Source organism: Phalacrocorax aristotelis, chromosome 2 (assembly GCF_949628215.1).
Source record: "Phalacrocorax aristotelis chromosome 2, bGulAri2.1, whole genome shotgun sequence".
NCBI classification, from domain to species: Eukaryota; Metazoa; Chordata; class Aves; order Suliformes; family Phalacrocoracidae; genus Phalacrocorax; species Phalacrocorax aristotelis.
The window spans coordinates 11,774,031-11,795,228 of NC_134277.1; the positions used below are offsets into that span (position 1 = coordinate 11,774,031).

Consider the following 21,198-nt stretch of genomic DNA (forward strand, 5'->3'; position numbering starts at 1 on the left):
TTAGGTAAACTGGATCCAGTCCCCATTCTAGTTTACCAATAATTTTAGATGACACCTGTTGAGGGTAGGGAATGTAAATGGTTTAAGCCACCTTGTATATATATGAGGTGGCTTATAGCATGTCTTGTAACATGGATTTCATCAGAGTGGAATGATGAATCATTGCATGAAATATGCACAGATATGTAGGGTGGTCAGCTTTGAGATCAGTTTGACTTTCAACCTGGAACCTTGAAATCCTTTATGGCAATGATATTAAACAAACGTTTACCTTAGAAAAAAATCCTGTGAAACTCAGACCATGTGCACTGTGCCTGTCCTTCTGCATATTGGTTTCCTTTTTATTTTACAAGGACTAAGGAGAAGTTTTAGGGGCTCTTAAATGCTTCCTGCCCGAGAGATCTTTAGCTTGCTCAGTGTTTCAAATGATGATCAACCTATTTTTGAGACTACTGCCATTTTGAATGGTATCCTTTTTCCCCCATGCTAGCAGATCCTATTTTCCTTGTAATTAATCCAAATCACTTCAAGCCCTAATTCTGCAAACTTGGGCTAAGGAGGTTTGCACTGTCCCTGGAAGCAAGGTCTAGTTTGGCATGGGAATTAGCATCCTTATGTCAGGCTCCAGTATCCTTCTGCTACTTTTCCCCCACTTTCCTAGGAACTGACTGCTCTTAATTTTATTTTATTAAAAGCAAGAGAGGCCTATATTGAAGAAACTACAGTAGTTTAGAGAGCCCTGGCTGATGTCCAGAGGACATAACAGAGCTTAACTACGTTGCATAAGGGCAATGGGATTTACTTTGCATTATCAGCAGTAAATAAGTATGTTCAAGAAAAGTAATAGCTGGGGCAAAGAGATGCATATATTTTCATACTTTATTCTTGTAACTGGACATAGCACTTTTCACCTGGGGATTTCAAAGCTCTTTACAAAGGTGAAGTAAAATTATGTTTGAAACCTGATATATTGGGAGAAATTATCTAAGAACACTCCATTCCTATGTAAAGGTTGCTTCTGTAATGCTGCCAAGGTCAGCAAGCCTTTGGATTATTCATTTCACAATTGCTGGTTGTACTAGTTCAATCAACCTGTGCAGCTTTATCTTGCACACTTGACTACTCAGAAACATTTTATAAAGGACATCGCCAAGGATTTGTTCATAACTTCAAAATATTTTCCCTCCCATAATGTTTATAACGGTCCCTTGCAAACCTTGCTCTGAACTCTGTTTTCCTGCTGGTGGTTTTTCTCCACTGCATCCATAAGCAAGACTGTCCAGTCCCTGGCTTTTTTTTTTTTGTAACTCAACAGTACCAACCTGAATGTTTTGTACCCTACATAATTCTCAGCAGGAGTCAAGAGTCAAACAAAGTTCAAGTCAAACCACATTGCAGTGATTGAAAATTTTCCCTGACTGCTGACTAATCATTGTCTTAAGTGAAATAAATTGGTATTATCAGCAAAATTCCTAGTAGACAGGTCACGAGAGAAAGACTCAGTATCAAATGAACTTAGAGATTACATTAGCCTTTTCCCACTACTGGAATGGTCCGTTCAAGACAGGGTTAGTCAACTCGATCTCTGAAGACTTGTACATTTATTACTGCTCTTTGGTTAAACAAAAGGAGGAAATTAATCTTCTCCAGCTGTTAATTTAGCACCTAAAGACTAAAGAAAGTACTGCAAAAATACTAGGTTTTTTTTAGGGGGGAATAGATATATACAAAAACCTGAATAGGAGAATATTGATCACATGTTGGAGTAACTGACTATTGTTATTTCGTCTTTTAAAAATTCAAGTTTTAAAGTAATTTTATAGAAAGGCAAATTTATGCATGGTGGCATATTGTTTGTCCCAGAGGAACAGATTTTGATTTGTGAAACAAAAAGAAAGAATTATTCATATGGCATAACTTGACTACTAAATTTTTTACAATCATCTGATCAGAGATTGATCTTCCATGCTTGTGCTTTGCAAGGTATTATAACCAATTTACCTATCGTAGTGGGTGTTTCAATATTTCTGGTTTTTATATTTATGACAGTAAACTGTAGAGCTTAAGATATTAAATGCTGTGCTGATAAGTATTCTATAAATAGTCTATTTCTAAGTTCTGATACTATACTAAGCATTTCATAGATTACATAAAAATACACCATCATGCAGTTCACAATCAATGTTAGACATAATTTGACAAGTGAGAATGACAAATGGTAGAAAGTTAGAAGCACAGAAAGATGAAGGTTGCTTAAGTGAAGTAAACTGAATTACTTAGATCAGGAGGTTTTAGGTACTAGCTGTCAGTCAAGATGGTTAATGTAAAATACAAGGAAAGAAGAAAGAATATGGCTCTATTGACTTACTTGATGGGGTGTTACGGTAGGAGTTTGTTAGATAACTGTATGATGAAACGTATTCTATAAATAGGATTTGCCATAATCACAAAAATAATAGCCATGGATTGGTGAGTGAAGGGAAGTCCTAGTATAGGACCAATATTAGCACCACATGGTTCAGTGTACAGAGCCCACACCTGGGGAGGTGTTAATGCTCAGCAGATCCCTCCAATTCACCTTGCAGCCGCATGCACCCTTGAAGAAATCAGGGACCCAGCGGAACTGGGCACTGCATAGGGCGTATTTAATAAAGTATAAAGGAATTTGTCCACAGCAGTGAGAAAACTGGGAGACCTCCTCTTAGAGTCTCCTACCACCTTCTCTGTGCATGTAAAAGCATATTTAATTCATATGATACTTCATATTCAGAAGGTGCTCAATGCACCAAATACAAACCAATGTGTGGATTCCATTTCCACATTAACATTTCGAAAAGGGCCTAATTTGAAAAGCCTAATTTACCTGTATATGGTCTTGAAAGAGGCAGGTCTTATGGCATGTTATGCTCATGCAGATGCTTTTCTGTATGCTGCTTATGGCATACAGTGCACTGGTTGCTCTGGGACCCATCTTGTATGTCTGCATACCTTTCTTAATGGTACAGGAAACCTGAGGACCTGAGGGTTGGGAGTTTGAGAGGGCAGCAGAGCAGTAAAGCTTTCCATATGAAGCACCAAATTCCTCTGGAAAGTTAAGCCCTAAAAAAATCCAAGGGCCCATGGGTAAATCAAAGAGTTTCTAAACAGCAGTGGTGAATGTACGTTAGACTCATGCACATAGCTCCCCTCTGCAGATATAACCCTGGAAACCTGAATTGCTTCTGAAAATGGAACTGGTGCCTTAGAAACATGTATCTGTCATTGAGCAGCCTTCACCTAATCCATCACTGAACTGAAGCTCTTTGATGTGTGTATACACATGACAGTTGAGGGAGGAAGAGAAAAAAAATTTGTTAATGGGAGATTATAGGGTAACCTCTTTACATGGAGAAAATGTAGTTTAAATGCTTATAGCTAAACAGAATGCTGGCGCTAACACCTTGCATTTCTTAGAGTTTCTCTATGTTTTCCTCTTCAAATTAAAGATTGCAGCAATTGCAGCATAGAGGCTGCTGTCCCCCTGGGAGTTGAATGCTACATGCTAACTCAGGGTGCAAAGGATAGTAATTTCCATCATAAACGATGCTACTGCAGGATGGAGTGTTTCTTGGCAGTACCCCTTGCTGCTGATAACGTCATGTGGTTTGTAAAGTTTTGTAGTGAATTCCTGCACTTATAAGCATGTCAGAATTGCTAAATAAGTCACACCTGCACAGTCCAATATATTGCTACCCTCTTTAACAGCTAAACAGTGTTATTAATCTGGAATATTGAATACAAAAAGCAATGTACATCCCAACCTTCAGGTACCAGCTTCTAAGAAATAGATGTGCCTCACATAAGGCATATATTTCCTGTGCCCACAAGCAAAGAGTTAGGTTGCAGCCTCGGCCTTCCCCCTACCAGATCTCATTAATCTTCTACATGAGTATTGCTATTGTGAAGGTTATTAATTCACTCCTACATTCCCTACGCAAACACATATGCATGACCAAGCCTTTGAGTTCACCATGATTCAAAGCAGAAGAGTTGCAGATTTCTCTAAGAATTGGTGTGACTTAGGAATCATCCTTGTTGTGGGCTAACTCCGGTAGGCAACTGAGCACCACACAGCTGCTCTCTCACTTCTCCCCAACTCCCAGTGGAACAGAGGAAGATAAAAGGATGACTAAAAGCAAGAAAACTTTTTGGTTGAGATACAAATTGTTTAATAAGTGAAGAAATGGAAGGAGAGAGAAAGAAAACAAGTGATGCAAAGGCAATCATCCACCACCCTCCACTGGTAGACTGATGCCTAGATAGTTCCCAAGCAAAATATGTCTGACTCCCTTAAACCCGCTCCTCTCCCTTTCTGTTGCTGAGCATGACATTATATGGCATGGAATATCTCTCTGGTTGGTTCAGGTCATCTGCCTGATTGTGTCTCCTCCCAGCCTCCTGTGTACCCCCCAGTCTATTCATTGTGGGGGCAGAGTGGGAAACAGTGAAGGCCTTGACACTGCAAACACTGTTCAGCAAGAGCTAAAACACCAGTGTGTTAACACTGTTTTGGTCACAAATCTAAACCACAACACCATATGAGCTGCTATGAAGACAATTAACTCCATCCCAGCCAGACCTAGTACAATCCTATATTAAGATAATATATCCTACAAATAGGATATCTACAAGTATAAAGATCCTGATAATTTTTTGGGGCTGGATTGAATCTTGGCAGTCTCCTTGAAAGAAATTTGTTTAAGTAATGAGGTTTGCAGTAGCATATATTAGTAGATCTGAATGTAAGAAAAGATACACAGTGGACCTTGCCACTTTTGCAGATTCACAAGCCACCATCATTGTTTTCGTTTCTCAGAAGTAGGAAATTAAAAGACCTAATTTTCATTTATACTTCCTTCTATATCACTTTGTCTATAAAAGGACCTGACAATAGTCTTTAAGCAAATTATATCCCTCACCTAGTATTGTCTATTTTCTTGCTTTAAGTGGCTCTATGTTGAGTTCTCTGAGAACACTACAAGTCTTCCAAATACAAAGTAGGGTTTTTTTTAATTAAAAAATTACACATTTTCCATTATAACTTCCAAAGAACACATGAGTGGTACCTCCTAAAGGGCTAATCTTTGATGAAAAGTGAATGAAGCAGTTGGATTATGACTTGCTTTCTACAAAGGGTGAGCAACCTTTCCACAAAAAGACATTTTTGCCGGCTCGTAGGCTCTGATACCCTAAATTCATTACCTTTCAACATTTAGTAGTGGAACCTGGAGATCAAATTTTTTGTAAAATAAATCAATGTAGGAAAAGTGGAGAAATTAAAGTTTGCCTGAATTGGCAAGTCAATTATATAATTTTCATTGGTGCTTAAGATATTAATTGCTGACATCAATAATGATACAAAGCCAGCTATCTATCTTTTCTTATGATCTGAAGGATAAGACTGTAAACCATCTATCTTAACACAGTCTCTTACAAACTGTTTTGCCCAGCAGGGCATGAAAAATGGTTCGCATGAGTTCTGAAATACTTTCAAAGGATGATAAATTCAGAACCATGTCAGGAAAAGAAGTGTAGAAGGACTAGTCAGTGCAAGTGAATTTTATTGTGTCCTAATAAGTTTCAGTCTTTTAAAATGCTGTGTAATTAGCAAGCATACAGCACTCTAGTGCCTAAAATGACAGCAGTGTTTCAAAATGCAGATGATTTAATGCACATTTGGGTTTGCATTTGCAGTCGGAATATTTGTTTATGCAAAACTGAATAGGTGAATTGAATCCCAGCAGAATGCACGTTCTCATGGCAAAGTAAAACATGAATATACAGAAGGTGATACAGACATACAGCACAGGGCAAAATTCTGTCTTATTCCAGAGTTTGGAAGGGAGGTCAAGGAACCATTAGTATTATGAAAATAATGCTTAAATGCACTGTTATTGCACACTTAAATGCACTAAGTGTTAGAAAGGCCTGGTGCTGGGCCTTTCCACAATAGTGAGTTTTACGCAACAGTGGTAGTGCCCTGTCAGGAAAAAGCTATAGTGTTGTTATGCATACTGTAGTATCTATATAGGTTCATGACTGAACAGGTATTTCAGCACAGTTTGTAATGATTCTATGCATACTGTTAAGCAATCAAATAAACAGCTTCATTGATAGTGCTGCGTACAATTTCGATTTAAGGAGGAGTCAGTCAGTACAACCCCGAGATGTATAGGTTGCACACTTGCTGTAGCACAAGGGCCAGCCTGTGATTTTCAGTGTCTTCAGTGTCTTGCAGGACGCATCTAGGCAGAGGGGACACAATCAAATCCTATAAATTTTTTTTTGTGCTAATGTGTAATTTTTACTTTTGCCAAGTAAATACATAAAAGTAGTTGCTCTGTACTCAATGTGTCTGATCCCTCTGTATGTTCAGAGTCATATATAAGTAATTCAGTTAAAAATAGCACATTTCTAGTGATTAATAGTTCATAAGCCTCATACCTCTTTTAGCTAGCTATTAGGAGATGGATTCTGCCTTTTCTTGTGTTTGCTAAGCAACAGTCATCTGCACAGTTATGTGGATCTTGCTAAAGACCATCAAAATTTGAGGATGCAGGTTTAACTGAGCCAGTTTGGTCCACACAGTTTGCATACAGGTGGTAATGTGAGACATGAGAAGGGGAGAACTCAGACTGGCACACAGTGCATTCCCAGGTGTGAGGAGGAGTAAATGTTTCTACAAGAGATGTGAGCAGTTAGAAATCACTTCAAGATAATGAACCTGAACCCATGCTGTTGTTTCACTGCACTTTTGTTTTGGAGAACAACTGTAGGCAAGAGCAAGGAGGGGATAGCACTTTTCAGCCAGCTGTTTTAAGGCCATGCAGATCTGTGCACAGCTGCTGTGACATGGAATTGGAAAGGCTGATTTGTAAGAGCACAATAGGCATTTGCAGAGAGCCGCCTTCTCTTTAGCAGCACGTTTTCTGTATGCAGTGCTTCCCACTAGCCTGGACTGACTTTGAAGGGTGGAGATAAGTCTCTATACTAGTCTAAGATGAGGGGGAAAAACTCCGGATCCTGAGCTGCTAAAAAGAAGCAGTCTGTGTTCCAGAATCTGGATTAGATTTTGTGAAGGAAGAACCACAAATATCAACAACTGCTATGTTTCTCGAGCAGTAAAAAGTGCTCTGAGTTTTTACTGGCTAAAGCTTATTTGACTTCCTCCTAGGCGGTGTCATTTTGCTTAGTAAGCACATAATTTGTAGATGGTACAGGATATTCTTTTAAAAATTATTTCTTACTTTACTGAAAATATTAATGCCTTGCTAGTAAAAAGACCATTGAATAAATTTTAAACTGCTCCCCAAAATGCCTTTCTTCTTTGCTTTATTCTAAATAGACAAATTTTTACATGAGAGGTTTTGACAAATTATTATGGATACAAGTGGAAATAAAACCTGTAATTCTTCTGTAGCTGAAGTCCTCAGCCCAGACATAATTCGAAGCAACACATATAGTTGTTGTGACGTGTTAGTGTTACTGATTTCCCAGAAAAGATTTTCCCTAAGAAATTGTGTGATATGTGATTCAAAGTTACCTTTTCAAATAATGTTGTGATGAAAAGAAAATTTATATTGGATTAATTTTGAAATCAAGTTTAAAATAATAATATGATCCTTTTTTTCTTTGACAGAGTATCAAGAAGAAAAACACAAGTAAACAAGAGATGAGCACATACCTGCGATTCATAGTCTCTCGTATGAAGGAGCGGGTGAGTCTGAAACAAGGAAGTTTACCGAAGTGTTGGGTTGCACTGTAGAGGATGTATTGCAGTTGGCTGTTTGTTGCTGTGCAGGGAGGAGGGCTACAAGAAGGTGTGTATTTCAGCAGATACTTACCGTGTCTCATTGCTCAGATTAGTATCATTCTGGCAGGAGTATTTTATGCCATGGGCCTGTGGTTCTTTTGAAATGGACATTTTCCAGGTTTGAGACAAATGTAATTTGTCAGATTGTGGATCTACAGTTTGGCCTTGTGTATTCCCCACCTGAAATATTCCAAACGATTGCCTTTTCCAAATGATTGCATTTTTTTATTAGTTTTTTGTGTTTTAAGCAGATTCTAAATGCAATAACTTACACTGTCTTATGGTCCTTTCAGGCTATAGATCTAAACAAGAAAGGGAAGGACAACAAACACCCGATGTATAGAAGGCTGGTGCACTCAGCTGTTGATGTTCCTACTATACAGGAGGTAGAGTGACTTGCTTTCTAACTTCCACACTGCTTATGGTGCCTTTTAACAGTGAACATAAACCTTAAGGACTAAAGCACTAATCCTGTTTAATTCTCCTTATGATCAGTATTTCAGTATTGTATCCAGCACGGGGTACGGGAGCTTAAAATTTCAAACTTTTTCACATAAATAGGTAACCGAGTAAAACATTTTGAGTGGTGTCTAGTTTTCAGACATAGAGTATCCTCAATTCCTTTTCTACTAAGATTTTACTAGGAGCTGTAGGTAGCTGCAATCTTTAGAGAAAGTACCTTTAATCTAAGTTGCTGAATATGGACTTGAGTGCCCATCTGGCCCAATATTTTTGACCATATTTCAGTTTTAGTCACTAAGGCCTTGTGTAGGTGGCAACTTTGTAAACATCTAAATGATTCGTAAAGAACCAATCATTTTTTTGATCATGAAAAAACAAGACTCGCTTAAAACATCTGTTTTGCACTAATTGTTCCAATAATAAAGTACTAGTAAATATGTTGTCCTTTTTTTCTGAACCAAAGGCCTGACCATGACTCATGTAAATCAGCTGCACATGACTGAAATGAACAGCATATTCATCTTTATTCATTGTCGCAAATTGATTACTATGCAATGCTCTAGTATATATTGCTCTTTACACCCATAGATGTGAAAAGCCTTTGTTTTATTATTGTTATTGAAACACATGGATAAACAATAGCTTCACTGGCAGTTTTGGAGACCAACGCTACTTGTTGGCTTGAAGTACTGGCAACACTGGTTGAGCCTGAAAATAGGTCAGGCCCTCCTTTCACTGTGGCACCTTCACCTGCTTCCACAGAAGGTCTTTCGGCCTTGATAACATACTAAAAACTGATGATGTTTCATTTGGTGATTGGAATTCTCATAGGTGTTCTTGACAGAGCACAACTGAAAATGCTGCACTCATCATCAGACAAAAGAACATACTATGAAAATGAACTGCATGGCTCCATGTAGGTATTTGTTATGAGTTTGGGAGACTAAGACAATCAGCCTTCATCAGAAAACACTGACTGTCAAGTGAAGATCCTGGAAACATAAAGGCAGTCAACACTGATTTGAAACTAGCTGGTATTTTAAGGTACAAAAGCTTCACCTTCAGGGAATATATTTTAATTTAACCAAGTGTTCTAGGCCACACTTTATGATGAAGCTACGCTAGATTTACCCTGTTATAGCCAAGAGAATTTTTTTTAAACTTAGTCAAGTATTAAAGCACCTGTTCTACTTCTGAGCATTGCGTAAAGGGACCAATGCAGTCAGTGTTCAAGTACTAACAAATCATGTCAGAGAGTTGTAAATATTCCATCTGTGTGCAGGAAAGGCAGTGTCGGTTCTGTGTTGCATAATACAGATTTCTGTGAAAGCTTTGCTGCATAAAACATAAAAAGCACTTTAACAGTTTTTTCACAGTCCTATGTCTTCTTCTGTGTAGAAAGTAAATGAAGGAAAATACAGGAGTTATGAGGAGTTCAAAGCAGACGCTCAGCTGCTTCTACACAACACAGTGATTTTCTATGGAGGTAAAGTACTGCCTTTACTGCTTGCTTTATTTGATTTACCTCTATCTGTAGGAAACTCACAAGTTCAGGATTGAATTTGGTGTTAGATAATCTTGTGTGGATGAGGTCATCTGAGAGCCCTTAAAAATCAAAGTAAGCTGCAGGAGGACTTCGCAGGGTCTTTTCTGGCCCACCTACTACATTATTTTCATCCTCTCTGGCTAAACCTGTTGGTGGGAATTTGCACCTTTGCCATCCTGTTTCTTCTGCAGCCTAAGTCATAAGTCACTCTGTACTGCAGATTTCTGCCAGTATACATACGTTGTTCTAGGGTGGAAAGAGGTCTGGTCTCTGATGTGCTGTTTCAGCAGAAACATGTACTATAGACACATAATTTTCACTCGTGGGCAATATCTGCCATGTTGTGACAGCAAATACAGCTACATCCGCACTAGAATTGTCCTGCTGGTGCCCTGTGTGGAGGTACAGCCATCAGAGAAGCTGTCAGCTACTGACTGGGAAGGTAATAAGTGACTGTTTGATCTGGTGGGACAGTCTGATTGGACGTGGAAAAACACTACGACCGCGTCCAGAAGCTATAGCCAGGTCCTGTAACAAGGTTCTCCAGAACCATAATTTCAGGAAGGATGTGGTTCTCCCCTGCAGACACGGCCCACATCAGGGCAGCTGGGAGGAGGGTGGCACCAGTCTATTTGCATTGTCATCAGATCCACACTGTCCTTGGTAGGGAGAGATGTGAATGTCCTAATAGAGAAATACACAGGTGTATTTCTCATATATATATATCACATAGTGATAAATAGTCTGTGAAGCATTCCTTTGAGCAGAAATAGTGTGATTGTACCTGTGTTCCTGTCAAGGGCTGACAGTGGAGAGCCATGTTTTAGGACAATTGCAGTGTGTCATTAAGACAGCAGAGAAAGAAACTGGATCCATATTACGAGCAACCATGCCTCCCTGCTGCTGCTCCTCAGATGTGTCCTTGTATTGTTCAGTTTAAAGCTCCCAACAGTATTTTTACATATAAATATGAAAGAGAAAACAAATATAGAACTGATTGTTAGAAAATTTTAAATGGAAGGGTTATCTGAGTGATTAAATTATGTTTTGTATTCTCAAGCAAGACAATTATAGCATTGAAGTCATAGCAATGACAGCTGCAAATCTTTGTGAGCACTGTGATCCCACTGTGATTGTTCATACCATTTATTTTCAATTTATAGCGGACAGTGAACAAGCTGATATAGCGAGGATGCTTTACAAAGACACATGTCATGAAGTAAGTAGTACCAAGTAACAAAGATGCAGGCAAGTTATTGCTTTTCATTTCAGAATTCTAAGAAAATTATTCTTCATATTACAAAAATAAAAAGGGTGTGAAGTTTGTTATAAATTTCCCCTAACTTTCTAACAGCTGATTCAGAACTCCTTTTTCTTTTTTTTTTTTTGCACCTAGACTATCATTTAAAACTACCAATATTCAAATTTTAGTTTTGAAAATAATCTAGTAATAACATAGTTGGACTAGAAATAATTGTACTTGCTAATATAAATTGAACCTGAGGTGAGATGCCTACCAAATTCTGTAATTGGCATTGAAACATTTCTCAACATTCAGAGGAGACAAAAAATAAAGCTAGGGGAGCTGTCACGCTTTCTCCATTTATACAGTTGGATTACTTCTTTCAGAATGTACTTCAAATATCTGATTAATTTAGAGAACTATTCTCTGCATTTTAGCTCTAATAAATCATTGAGTTGAATTAGTCTTCTCCCTCTGCATTGTTTTTCTAAAACATTAATAACTTTTCTGCAGCTTGTCTTTCATCCACTCAGCTCACCTCAGTTTCACACCTCTAGTTTGCACAGACAGAAGTAACTCCACCAAATTAGCAAGCAGGGCTGAAGAATTTTACTACTTGAGAGGGATACTACTGAAGTCACATAAATAGGATTTTTTGGGCTTATTTACCTTTTTTTGTTTTTCAGCTGGATGAACTGCAGCTTTGCAAGAACTGTTTCTATTTGTCAAACGCGCGACCTGACAATTGGTTCTGCTATCCTTGTGTATGTTGCTGACACAGATTTTTATTTGTTTGCTTTTCGTATAAAAGCCTGCAGTTTTGGTGTCGTTAATGCATTGAATATTCCATTTCAGTAGGCTTGTTTCAAAAGCATGGTTAAGACTCTGTAAGCCTAGATATTTTATACAAGTGAAATGTTGATTGAAGTTCAAAGCTGTAAAAATATAGGTTATAAAACTTGGTTATCAGCCAGTTACAACAGTCTCACAAGAAAATAAGGAGCTTACAGAAATAAAACTTTGCTCCTGTTTTCAATAGCCAGTTACACCCTTTTCAGACTTTGTATTTTTTTTACTTTGATCCAAGCAATACATCTAACAGGGAAATATGTATTGTGAGAAGATAAAAATGAAAATAATACTAGACATAAACAACAACCATATTCTTAAGATGCTAGCGTAGTATTACAGCAAAGTATTTGTGTGTGATATCAATATAGTACTTCATATCCAATAATGAATACAACATTTTTTCCAGATACCTAATCATGAGTTGGTTTGGGCCAAAATGAAAGGCTTTGGGTTTTGGCCGGCTAAAGTCATGCAGAAAGAGGACAATCAAGTTGATGTTCGCTTTTTTGGCCATCACCACCAAAGGTAATTTATTAATTCCATGTGCTGCTTTTTACGAACAATACTTAAAAGAATTTATCTCATCTATCATGTTGTAAATCCTGGCTCAGCTAGTTGCCAACATTAGAAAGACTGAGTACTTTGCCATAATTGTTTCAGAAAATTTAAAGCTCAGTCTAACACATCGGAAGTTGCCAAATGGCTCAGAGATTCCCTTTCCACAGTTGCCATAGGGATGTTACTTAATGCCATTTTAATTAAAGAAAGCAAGTGAACTTCAACTGTTCCTTCAGATCAGTAGCAGCCTGATAATCCAGGCCAAAGTCAAAATTGGACAGAAATGTACTTTTACTACCAGCAGTATTGAATGTGTGCAATTTTCTCTTCTGAGCAGGCACATTGAAATTTTGTGTTTTAGTAACATAATATGCATCTCAAATGTTTCTGTCTCACTGCTAGAACATTGACAGAGCTCCTGCTGTGAGCCAGCTTGCAATTTCAGAGAGTAACTCTTTACACTGGAAACTTCACTCTTGGAGATCAGCTTTTACTTCCATCTCCAGTTTTTTGCTCAGCATTTGGGGAGGGTTATAGTAGTGTTACTACAGTGGATGTACTGATTTGTTTTTGTTGTTGTTGTATGATTTATATGCCTATAATGTGAGGAGAGGGACATTTGCAAACTAATTCATGTTTGTTGGGAAGGTGGTATATTTTGGTGCATCCGAAAAGGGCCTAGACAATTCAGTAACAGTGTTTTATGCGGCTGTTTATTTAAATTGTTTTTAGGGTAACTTGCACAGTATATAACATGTTTTCATTTGTTATATGAATTACCAAGATTTTCTAATAGGCATAAAGTGGGTAAAGGATCTTTTTTTGTGTCTCAATCACAGAATGATGTACCTTGAATCTATTTGCAGGTACAGCTTATCTCATTAGTTTTGGCATTAAATTCAAACAGCTTCAAACTATTTAATAAAATAACACGACACTTGTCAGATGAGGTGCTTGCAACTTCTTAAACATGTGCTGATAGAAAAGGCAAAATACATTTACTAGAGTGCCATTGCTTAGTTATTGTGCTGGACTTGGATGAAAGGCCAAATTCCTGGTTAGTGTAAATTAGCATTGTTTCCTTGACTTCACTGAAATGAAATTTACATTGCAAGAATTGAGAATCTGTCTGCAGACATTTAATTTGTTACAATATTTACTCTGTTACGTAGATGTGCATGGCAGTGACTCTTTTACTTTAATGTCCAGTGTTGCTTGGTATAACCTTTCAAAATGTCAAGAGCTGCCCATCTAACTCTATGAGGACTCTCTGAAAATATCTAAGAGGACAAAGTACCTTTGGAACCAAGTCACTGGCCTGAATTCAGTCCAAAAGAGCATGACAGTCTCCACATGAGTTCAGTCCTGATATACAGGAGCCCAAACTACAAAATGTCTCTATTCGAGGTGATAATTTGGTACATTCCTTGAGAGTTTTAGCAAAGAGGGCAAGGGCTAAATTGGATTAGCATACAAACCTTCAATTAAAATTTTTCTATGTCTGGCTCAGGGCATTTAGCAAGAGAGCAGGTAGGAGATGTGACTCTGTTGGTGCTGGGGGAGGTTTGTGGCTCAGCAAAAATGAGACTTTCAGCCACAGCACCCATAGCTAACAAGTGCTTATAATAACACGAATGTCTAACACTATGCAGTCCTTTTTTTTTTTCAAATGTGTTGAATATACAAAAATTTTGAGTAAAAAGGAATTATCAGTGACCAGCCACTGTGAGAGACTGCTTTTGAAGTCAGTTTCTCAGGTCAAGATCCTTCATCTGCATTTAATGTTTCTGAACCTGTCTGTACTGTTTATTCAAAAGGGCCTGGATCCCCTCTGAAAACATTCAAGATATCACAGTTAACATCCATCGGCTCCACGTGAAACGCAGTATGGGGTGGAAGAAGGCCTGTGATGAGCTGGAACTGCACCAGCGTTTTCTTCGTGAGGGGAGATTCTGGAAATCAAAGAATGAGGATAAAGGGGAAGAGGAGGCAGAGTCAAGTATCTCTTCCACCAGCAATGAGCAGGTGAGTGCTGCCACAATGTTAGTAATCAGGGCAATTTATTAAGGGGTACAAAGGTGACATATTTTTTATTGATCTACTATTAAATTAGCCTTGTACTCTGTCTGCAGTTTTGTGGTGGCAAGAAGAGGGTTCAAAGGCTTATTTTCCCTGTGTTTTGTGACTCAATAAGAGCAAGAATACAGAGTTTTCCTCTTTCCTCAGTTTCTTGGATGACCTCTGGGAAGTTTTAAAATGTTTGTCACCTACAGCACCTTGATGAGACAGACCGAGATTTCTAAAGTTAAATAGGAATGTTCAAGTTAAATGTCATGGGTATCAGATAGACTGCAACATTGCCTTCTTGGACTCCCATCAAGGGACAGCCCTGTAGCTGTTCAGCCTTTTCACAGCTGGAGTGTGTTCACTTTGGACCATATACTGCATTACAGATCCCTGAGTAACACCAACCATGACATTTTCAGGAATTCCAACTAAAGTTAGGTGCAAATGGTGTGCTTGAGGACCACATGACCAGCAACTGATTAAAGTAATTAAAAATAATTCTGCAAAACAAGAAAAATCATATTGCTTTAACAAAGGTGAAAAGCACAAAGGGCCAAGATACAAAACTTTGCATTGCCATATGGAATTTCCCTTATCACAGCTGAACCTTGCTAGTCATTCATTGTCCAAGAGGGTGTTATATATTCACTGTTACTGACTTGGCAGTAATATTTTCATAGCTTGCAGGATGCTTCTTTGTACTTCTGGCACCCTTTTCCCTGACAACATATTTTTTCCTCATTTAAAACCACAATCCTCTAAGTCTGTATTTTTAAAAAATCAGTGTGTCTTCTTCCTGTGCCCTTTTGTAAAACAGATCTGTCATCCAATTCATAGCTAAAAACTTAAAGGTTATAAAACTGGATGTTGCTTTAAGGGGATGCTCCTTATCAAAGTGGTTTTATGTTTTTTTACCGTGGTTTGCTTCGCTAACCCTTTGCAGCTCCTTTATTTAATGTCATGCATGCAGTCATGCAACAATGTATGATGAAACATGAAAATGGTCACAAATAATATTTATGAAAGAGAACAGAGACATTTTCCCAGTTTTTCGGAAGTGTCAGTCATAAGGTTTAAAGTGTCCATTTGCATATTTTCTGTACTACCCCAGCTGTTCATCCTTCACTTGCTTAGTGTTTATACCTATTTTACTGGTTTCCCAAATACAGGAACATAAAAGTAGCCTCAAACTCGGTGCTCTGTAGTAATCTGCAGTATCCTGTCGCTAGCACTAGCTAGTACTGAATGCTTCAAAGACATGAGTAAGAACTTTGCTGTGAGCCATTGTAAGATAACATACCATCCACATAGATCTCACTTCTGTTTCAATTGCTGGAGATTGGCTTTTATTCTAAAACTAAACCACAAAGTTTCATACCCCTCCAAGCATTCCTGTTTTCTGGCTTCCAGCAAGATCTGCTGCATAATTATGGGTCACTGATATCAGAACATTCCAGAAAAAAAGTGTTTGAACTTGTATGTGAAATGAAGAAAAAAAATGGTTAAGGGTATTTTAGCAAATATATATGTTAGAACTCATTCATGAATTTTCTTCCTCATGCAATCACAGTCACCAGTGATAATTTGGAAAGTTTATTGTGTACACTTCTCATTTAAGAACAGTATTCAACTTTCTATTGACTAAATAACTGCAAGTAATTGAAAATAAAAGGTACATCAGTCATGTTGCAATGAATGCTGCTTATATGAACTATTTTTTTGAATGATTCAATATGCTTTTCTTAATGTTCACAGCTGAAGGTTACTCAGGAACCAAGAGCAAAGAAAGGACGACGTAACCAGAGTATGGAACTCAAGAAAGAAGTAAGTAACCTCAATTACCATTTTTGTAGAGATAGGAAAGTACAAAAAGTCTGAAATTTTAATAGTCACACTGTTTCTGTCACCTTTTACTGATTTTACAGTAGCAATCTTGGAAGTTCCAGCTCCATAGCCTGGTCCTCCTTGCAAACAAACATAATTGCACCTCCCACATGCAAGCCACTGGTATCATTTTGGTAATATTCTGTAGCATGACTAAGTCAACAGTCAGCTTATGACTTTTTTTTTAAATGACAAATTCAGGCTAGTTAGTCTGTAAACAGCAAAAATTAGAAGGTATTTTGCATGATCAAGAATATTAAGTTTATAAAAAGTCATATCCACCTTTGTCCATGGAACTTGCTTCCTGCTTTATCCAACTTGTGCACTGAATGAAGAAGGGAAAACAGAAACCTATGATTGTGTAACCAAGGAACGGTATTATTATGCTTGTACACAAGGGGGCAGTTGTTGAGGCAGCAACAAATCTCATGCTTCCTAACTTTTGAGTACTTTTTCCTGGACTTGTTTCAGCTGCATGTTGAGCACTAAGAAAAGGTTGCACATATGCACAGTCCTCGGAAGAGGACTCAGGACTCCATTACAGAGGAGGGTTCAGGTATTTTAGCACCGGAGTTATTTGAGGTGGCCCTGGTGCCTGAAATACAGACATTGCCACTTCTAATACCTGGGCACCTGCCTCCCTGTTGTATCTGATACCGCAGGGCTAGCTCTGTGAGGCACCTTTATCGATGGAGGCGGTGACACGCAGTGTGTGCTCCCTGGAGCACAAACTATTTGAGTGCAAGATAGGAAGACTACAGTTTAGGATGTCTCGTCATTTTTATTTTGTTTTCTGTCAAGCAAATGCTGTAATTTGCTTCATATATTTATGTCTTAAAATTTGCCTTCTTAGCTCGGCTCATACTTGATCAGTGATCCAGAAGTCAATCACAGTGACCTATTAGAGACTAATTGGTTGCAAAAGGGAATACACAGTCAGCCTTTTGATTGGTGTGAGCAGGGCCCCATCACACAGGCAGGCATGAAGTCCAGTCCTCAGCAAGTGTGGTGTTACAAGGACTGCGTGCTTTGTCTGTACACTGTTAAATGGGCTTTAAAAAATCTAAGTTAAAAAAACCCCAACAAATAATGTTTGTCTGTGTCTTCAGACACTTCAAATATCAATAAGAGTTTTCAGGGATATTACTTCCATCTGTTCTAAAGAGCAGGAATAATTGGCGTTACAGTGTAAGAACATAGGCTGCTAAATTCAGTACAGTAACTATGATTTTGTGCTTGATAATTGTGTAATTACAGAAAGCTTCTGTGGTCATCGAAGTCTAGTTCTATATTATTGGAAGCAAGGCTTAGACGCTCATTAGTCTTTCATCTTCAAAGCACCTTTGAAGTATTAATCAATCTTTGCAGCAGTTCTGTGAAATTAGTGGAATATTACAGACTCCAGTGGAGCCTGTTGGGCCAGAGTAAGCCCAGAGTTTGCCAAAATAATGCAGGCACCTTGGCCACTCAGCCAGTCTCTTGAGGGAAAATGGTAGGGGGGGAAATCTATAGCAACCCTTTAGTAATCACAAGGGATCTGCAGTGATTCAGATGGTGGTGATACTTTTTGGGAAGTGAGGCTAGTGAGTGTGGCATACTGATGCCATACCTGTACTTCCTTCTGGAGGGCTCCTAGCTGAAGTCAGAAAAGCCTGACCAAGAGCCTGCCCACTGTCATGCTGGTTTTCCTCGGGGATCCCACACCCATTAGTACTAAAGGTCTTCAAGAAACACCTTTCACATTAATTGCACTAGCATTAGTCATATAACATTTTTTTCCTCCAGGTGGAACTGAAAGTTAACTTGTTCTATTTTGATATCTGGATTTACAAGTTTGTTCCTTCTCTGCAGGAGCCAGAACCTGAAACTGAAGCAGTAAGTTCAAGCCAGGAAATTCCCACAATGCCTCAGCCCATTGAAAAAGTTTCAGTCTCAACTCAGACCAAGAAGTTAAGTGCCTCTTCTCCAAAAATGCTGCATCGGAGCACCCAGACCAGTAATGATGGAGTATGTCAGAATATGTGCCATGACAAATACACCAAAATCTTTAATGATTTCAAGGACAGGATGAAAGCTGATCACAAAAGAGAGACTGAGAGAGTTGTGCGAGAGGCAGTGGAAAAGGTAACACTTCCTGAACACCACATACACTCTGGTTTGAGCAGAGGGGGAGTGTGGATTTTCTTCACATCCTTTTCTACCTTCTACCCTTAAGAAAATTAATAAAAAAAACTTTTCCAAACAGACCTCATAAAAATAGTCTTCATTATTGCTTTTTAGACCATTTCTATACCAACAGACCTCAGTTTAAACAGAAAACTGCTTTTTTTTATTCTTGCAGTTTGTGATCCTAAGATGAAACTAATTGTTCATTCATGAGTATCCGTTTCCAAAGCCTTTGTCTCCATTGTCAAGTGTGGTTGTAAACAATGGCATTGTTTAAATGCTATTCATAAATAACTCTTCTTTTGTCATCTTCTGACCTAAACATTAAATAGAACCGCTGAAATTTGTTTTGTTTTCTTATCTAGTGATATTCTGCTTAAAATTCAATATCTAAGCCTGAGCTTGTCACCTTTGGCTGGAGAGAGCAGGACAATTTAGAGGATGACTTGTCTGACCTCTCTTAAGTACCTGTCTTAAGACAAGATGAATTTCCTCCTGGTTGAAGGACTGTACAATGAACCTAGGGAGTTTAGGTGTTAATCCTGTAGGATTAAGACACCGTACGTTTAGATAAGTAGGCAAGGGCAAAGGAATCCCACCAACAACGAATACTAAAAGGTACCTCTTACTGAACTCAGGGATGTTCTAGTTTGTGTTTTCCATTGTGCCCTTGCTGTAGATTTATATGCAGTTGTAGATTTGGAAAAGACAAAATCTTTGTCTAAGATAAATTAATAAATTTGTAAACCGATCTTCGACAAAATACACATGGGGCCTATTTAGTTGTTTTTGTAGAAGCCTAGCAGAATAGAAATATGGTGAGATTTTTATTTTGAATGCTTCTTATGGGATGGAAGTTTTGTTATAACTCTAAAGGAGAGAACTTTTCGTTTTCTAAACAGGAGAAATCTCTAATTATGTGACCTCCACCCACATCAGTAATAGGGGTTTAAAGAGTAGAGGTTTAAAGAAGACACTTTTATCTCAATAGCTGTCCATTGACTTGCTTTGCTGACTTTCTTATGGCAGCTGCGTACAGAGATGGAAGAAGAGAAAAGGCAAGCTGTAAATAAAGCTGTGGCCAACGCACAAGGAGAGATGGACAGAAAATGTAAGCAGGTAAAGGAGAAGTGCAAAGAAGAATTTTTAGAAGAAATTAAGAAGCTAGCAGGCCAGCACAAGCAACTGATTTCCCAGACCAAGAAGAAGCAGTGGGTAAGTGTCAAAAATTTATTACAAGAGAATAAGTAGAAATGTATAATGCATACTGCAGGGCAATTGAAGGTGTTTCTTCCTTACTTTTAACTGCACCGCTCATTCACTGGTCTTTCAGCTTTAAGGTTTTCTCCTTCACATTACTGCTTTCAAATTTTCTTAACCTTTAAATTTCAACTCAAAGTTCTGATTGCTTTCCATATTAATTATGTAGCGTTTAACAGCACCATCTTCTTGAGTTCTATCAGGTGTTAGTATCAAAATATTTTCTCTAAATGCAGTTTTACTCCATATAAGACATGTTTTGCATTATGTTCACACTCCTTTGATCTCAAGGCCTCAGAGGATACAATATCTGGGTGCATCAATTTGTATTCCCCTGCTAATAATGCTGGTAGTGATATCCTTTTGGCCTTTTCCTCTCCTGGCTTTTTCTGCAGCTCTTTTTTGTTCTTTTGTATTTAAGACATGACTTTCTGAAATATATTTTCTTCCCTTGTTCAATCCTTAAGCCCAAATCTGAAGCATTGCCTGCAAAAAACCTACTTTTATGCCCTTTAGAGAAGTGAAAACAGACATCTAACTTACTATTCTGTTGCATGCTGGAAACTTTTCCCCGTTTTTGTTTGGTTTGTGTCTTGTGTTTTCAAGCCAGAAGTGTGTTCTCCGACATGGCTGTACAGCATCTACTCAAACACTGCAAGTACTGTAATACTGTGCTGCTAGCCTATAACAGTACAGGTGGAAACTTACACTGAGGAGCAGTGAGCCTGGCACACATACAAACTTTGGTATTTCTTTGCTAATTTTCATAAAACAAGGAAATGAAAGCCATTGTTCAGGACATCACACTGCACTGTAATAGCTAGCTATAACTTGCAGTAGGGTAGGTACAATACCTTCTACTCGTGTCCTTTTGAGCTTTGATTTTGCCAGCTGTGTCTGAGAAGTGTGCGGGTGCCTTGCCACAAGATGGCACGCTGATCTGAGCAGCGATGGACAGCCGCCATCCCACTGCCACTGCCGCCTGGGGACAGCCAGCCCTGGCTCCCTCCCGCAGCTCCTGTTTGTCTTCTCCTGTAAAGGGCTGTTTGTTTATGTTCAGCCTCATTAGTCCTTGTTCTTACAGATGAAACGATGGTCCCTGCAGAGAAAACTCTGCTCTGTAAAAGAGTGAAATAAAGACTAAGGCGAGACAATCAGATGCTGACTATCACAGTTACGAGTTTGGTTTTTTGTAAAGAGGGGAATTACTTCAAATGCCAGAGTTCCCGTAGAGTCTTCATTCCTGTTCCTAGCAGAGATTTTACTGTGGGTGTTACAATAGTGCAGTGCCTGGGTCTCTATCAGCTA

At 38.4% G+C, this 21,198-nt stretch overlaps 1 protein-coding gene across 7 annotated transcripts in view; it reads left to right on the top strand.

The window, feature by feature from the left end:
- ZMYND11 (zinc finger MYND-type containing 11) overlaps positions 1–21,198 on the top strand; it is a 106,934-nt gene that overhangs the window by 79,734 nt on the left and 6,002 nt on the right. For all 7 annotated transcript variants that reach the window (XM_075082390.1, XM_075082395.1, XM_075082393.1 and 4 more), the window contains 10 exons: positions 7,679–7,756; positions 8,146–8,238; positions 9,713–9,800; positions 11,024–11,079; positions 11,790–11,867; positions 12,362–12,480; positions 14,331–14,538; positions 16,336–16,404; positions 18,316–18,588; positions 19,660–19,845. In XM_075082390.1, coding sequence (XP_074938491.1) covers positions 7,679–7,756; positions 8,146–8,238; positions 9,713–9,800; positions 11,024–11,079; positions 11,790–11,867; positions 12,362–12,480; positions 14,331–14,538; positions 16,336–16,404; positions 18,316–18,588; positions 19,660–19,845 — 1,248 coding nt within the window. The remainder of the gene's footprint in view (positions 1–7,678; positions 7,757–8,145; positions 8,239–9,712; positions 9,801–11,023; positions 11,080–11,789; positions 11,868–12,361; positions 12,481–14,330; positions 14,539–16,335; positions 16,405–18,315; positions 18,589–19,659; positions 19,846–21,198) is intronic.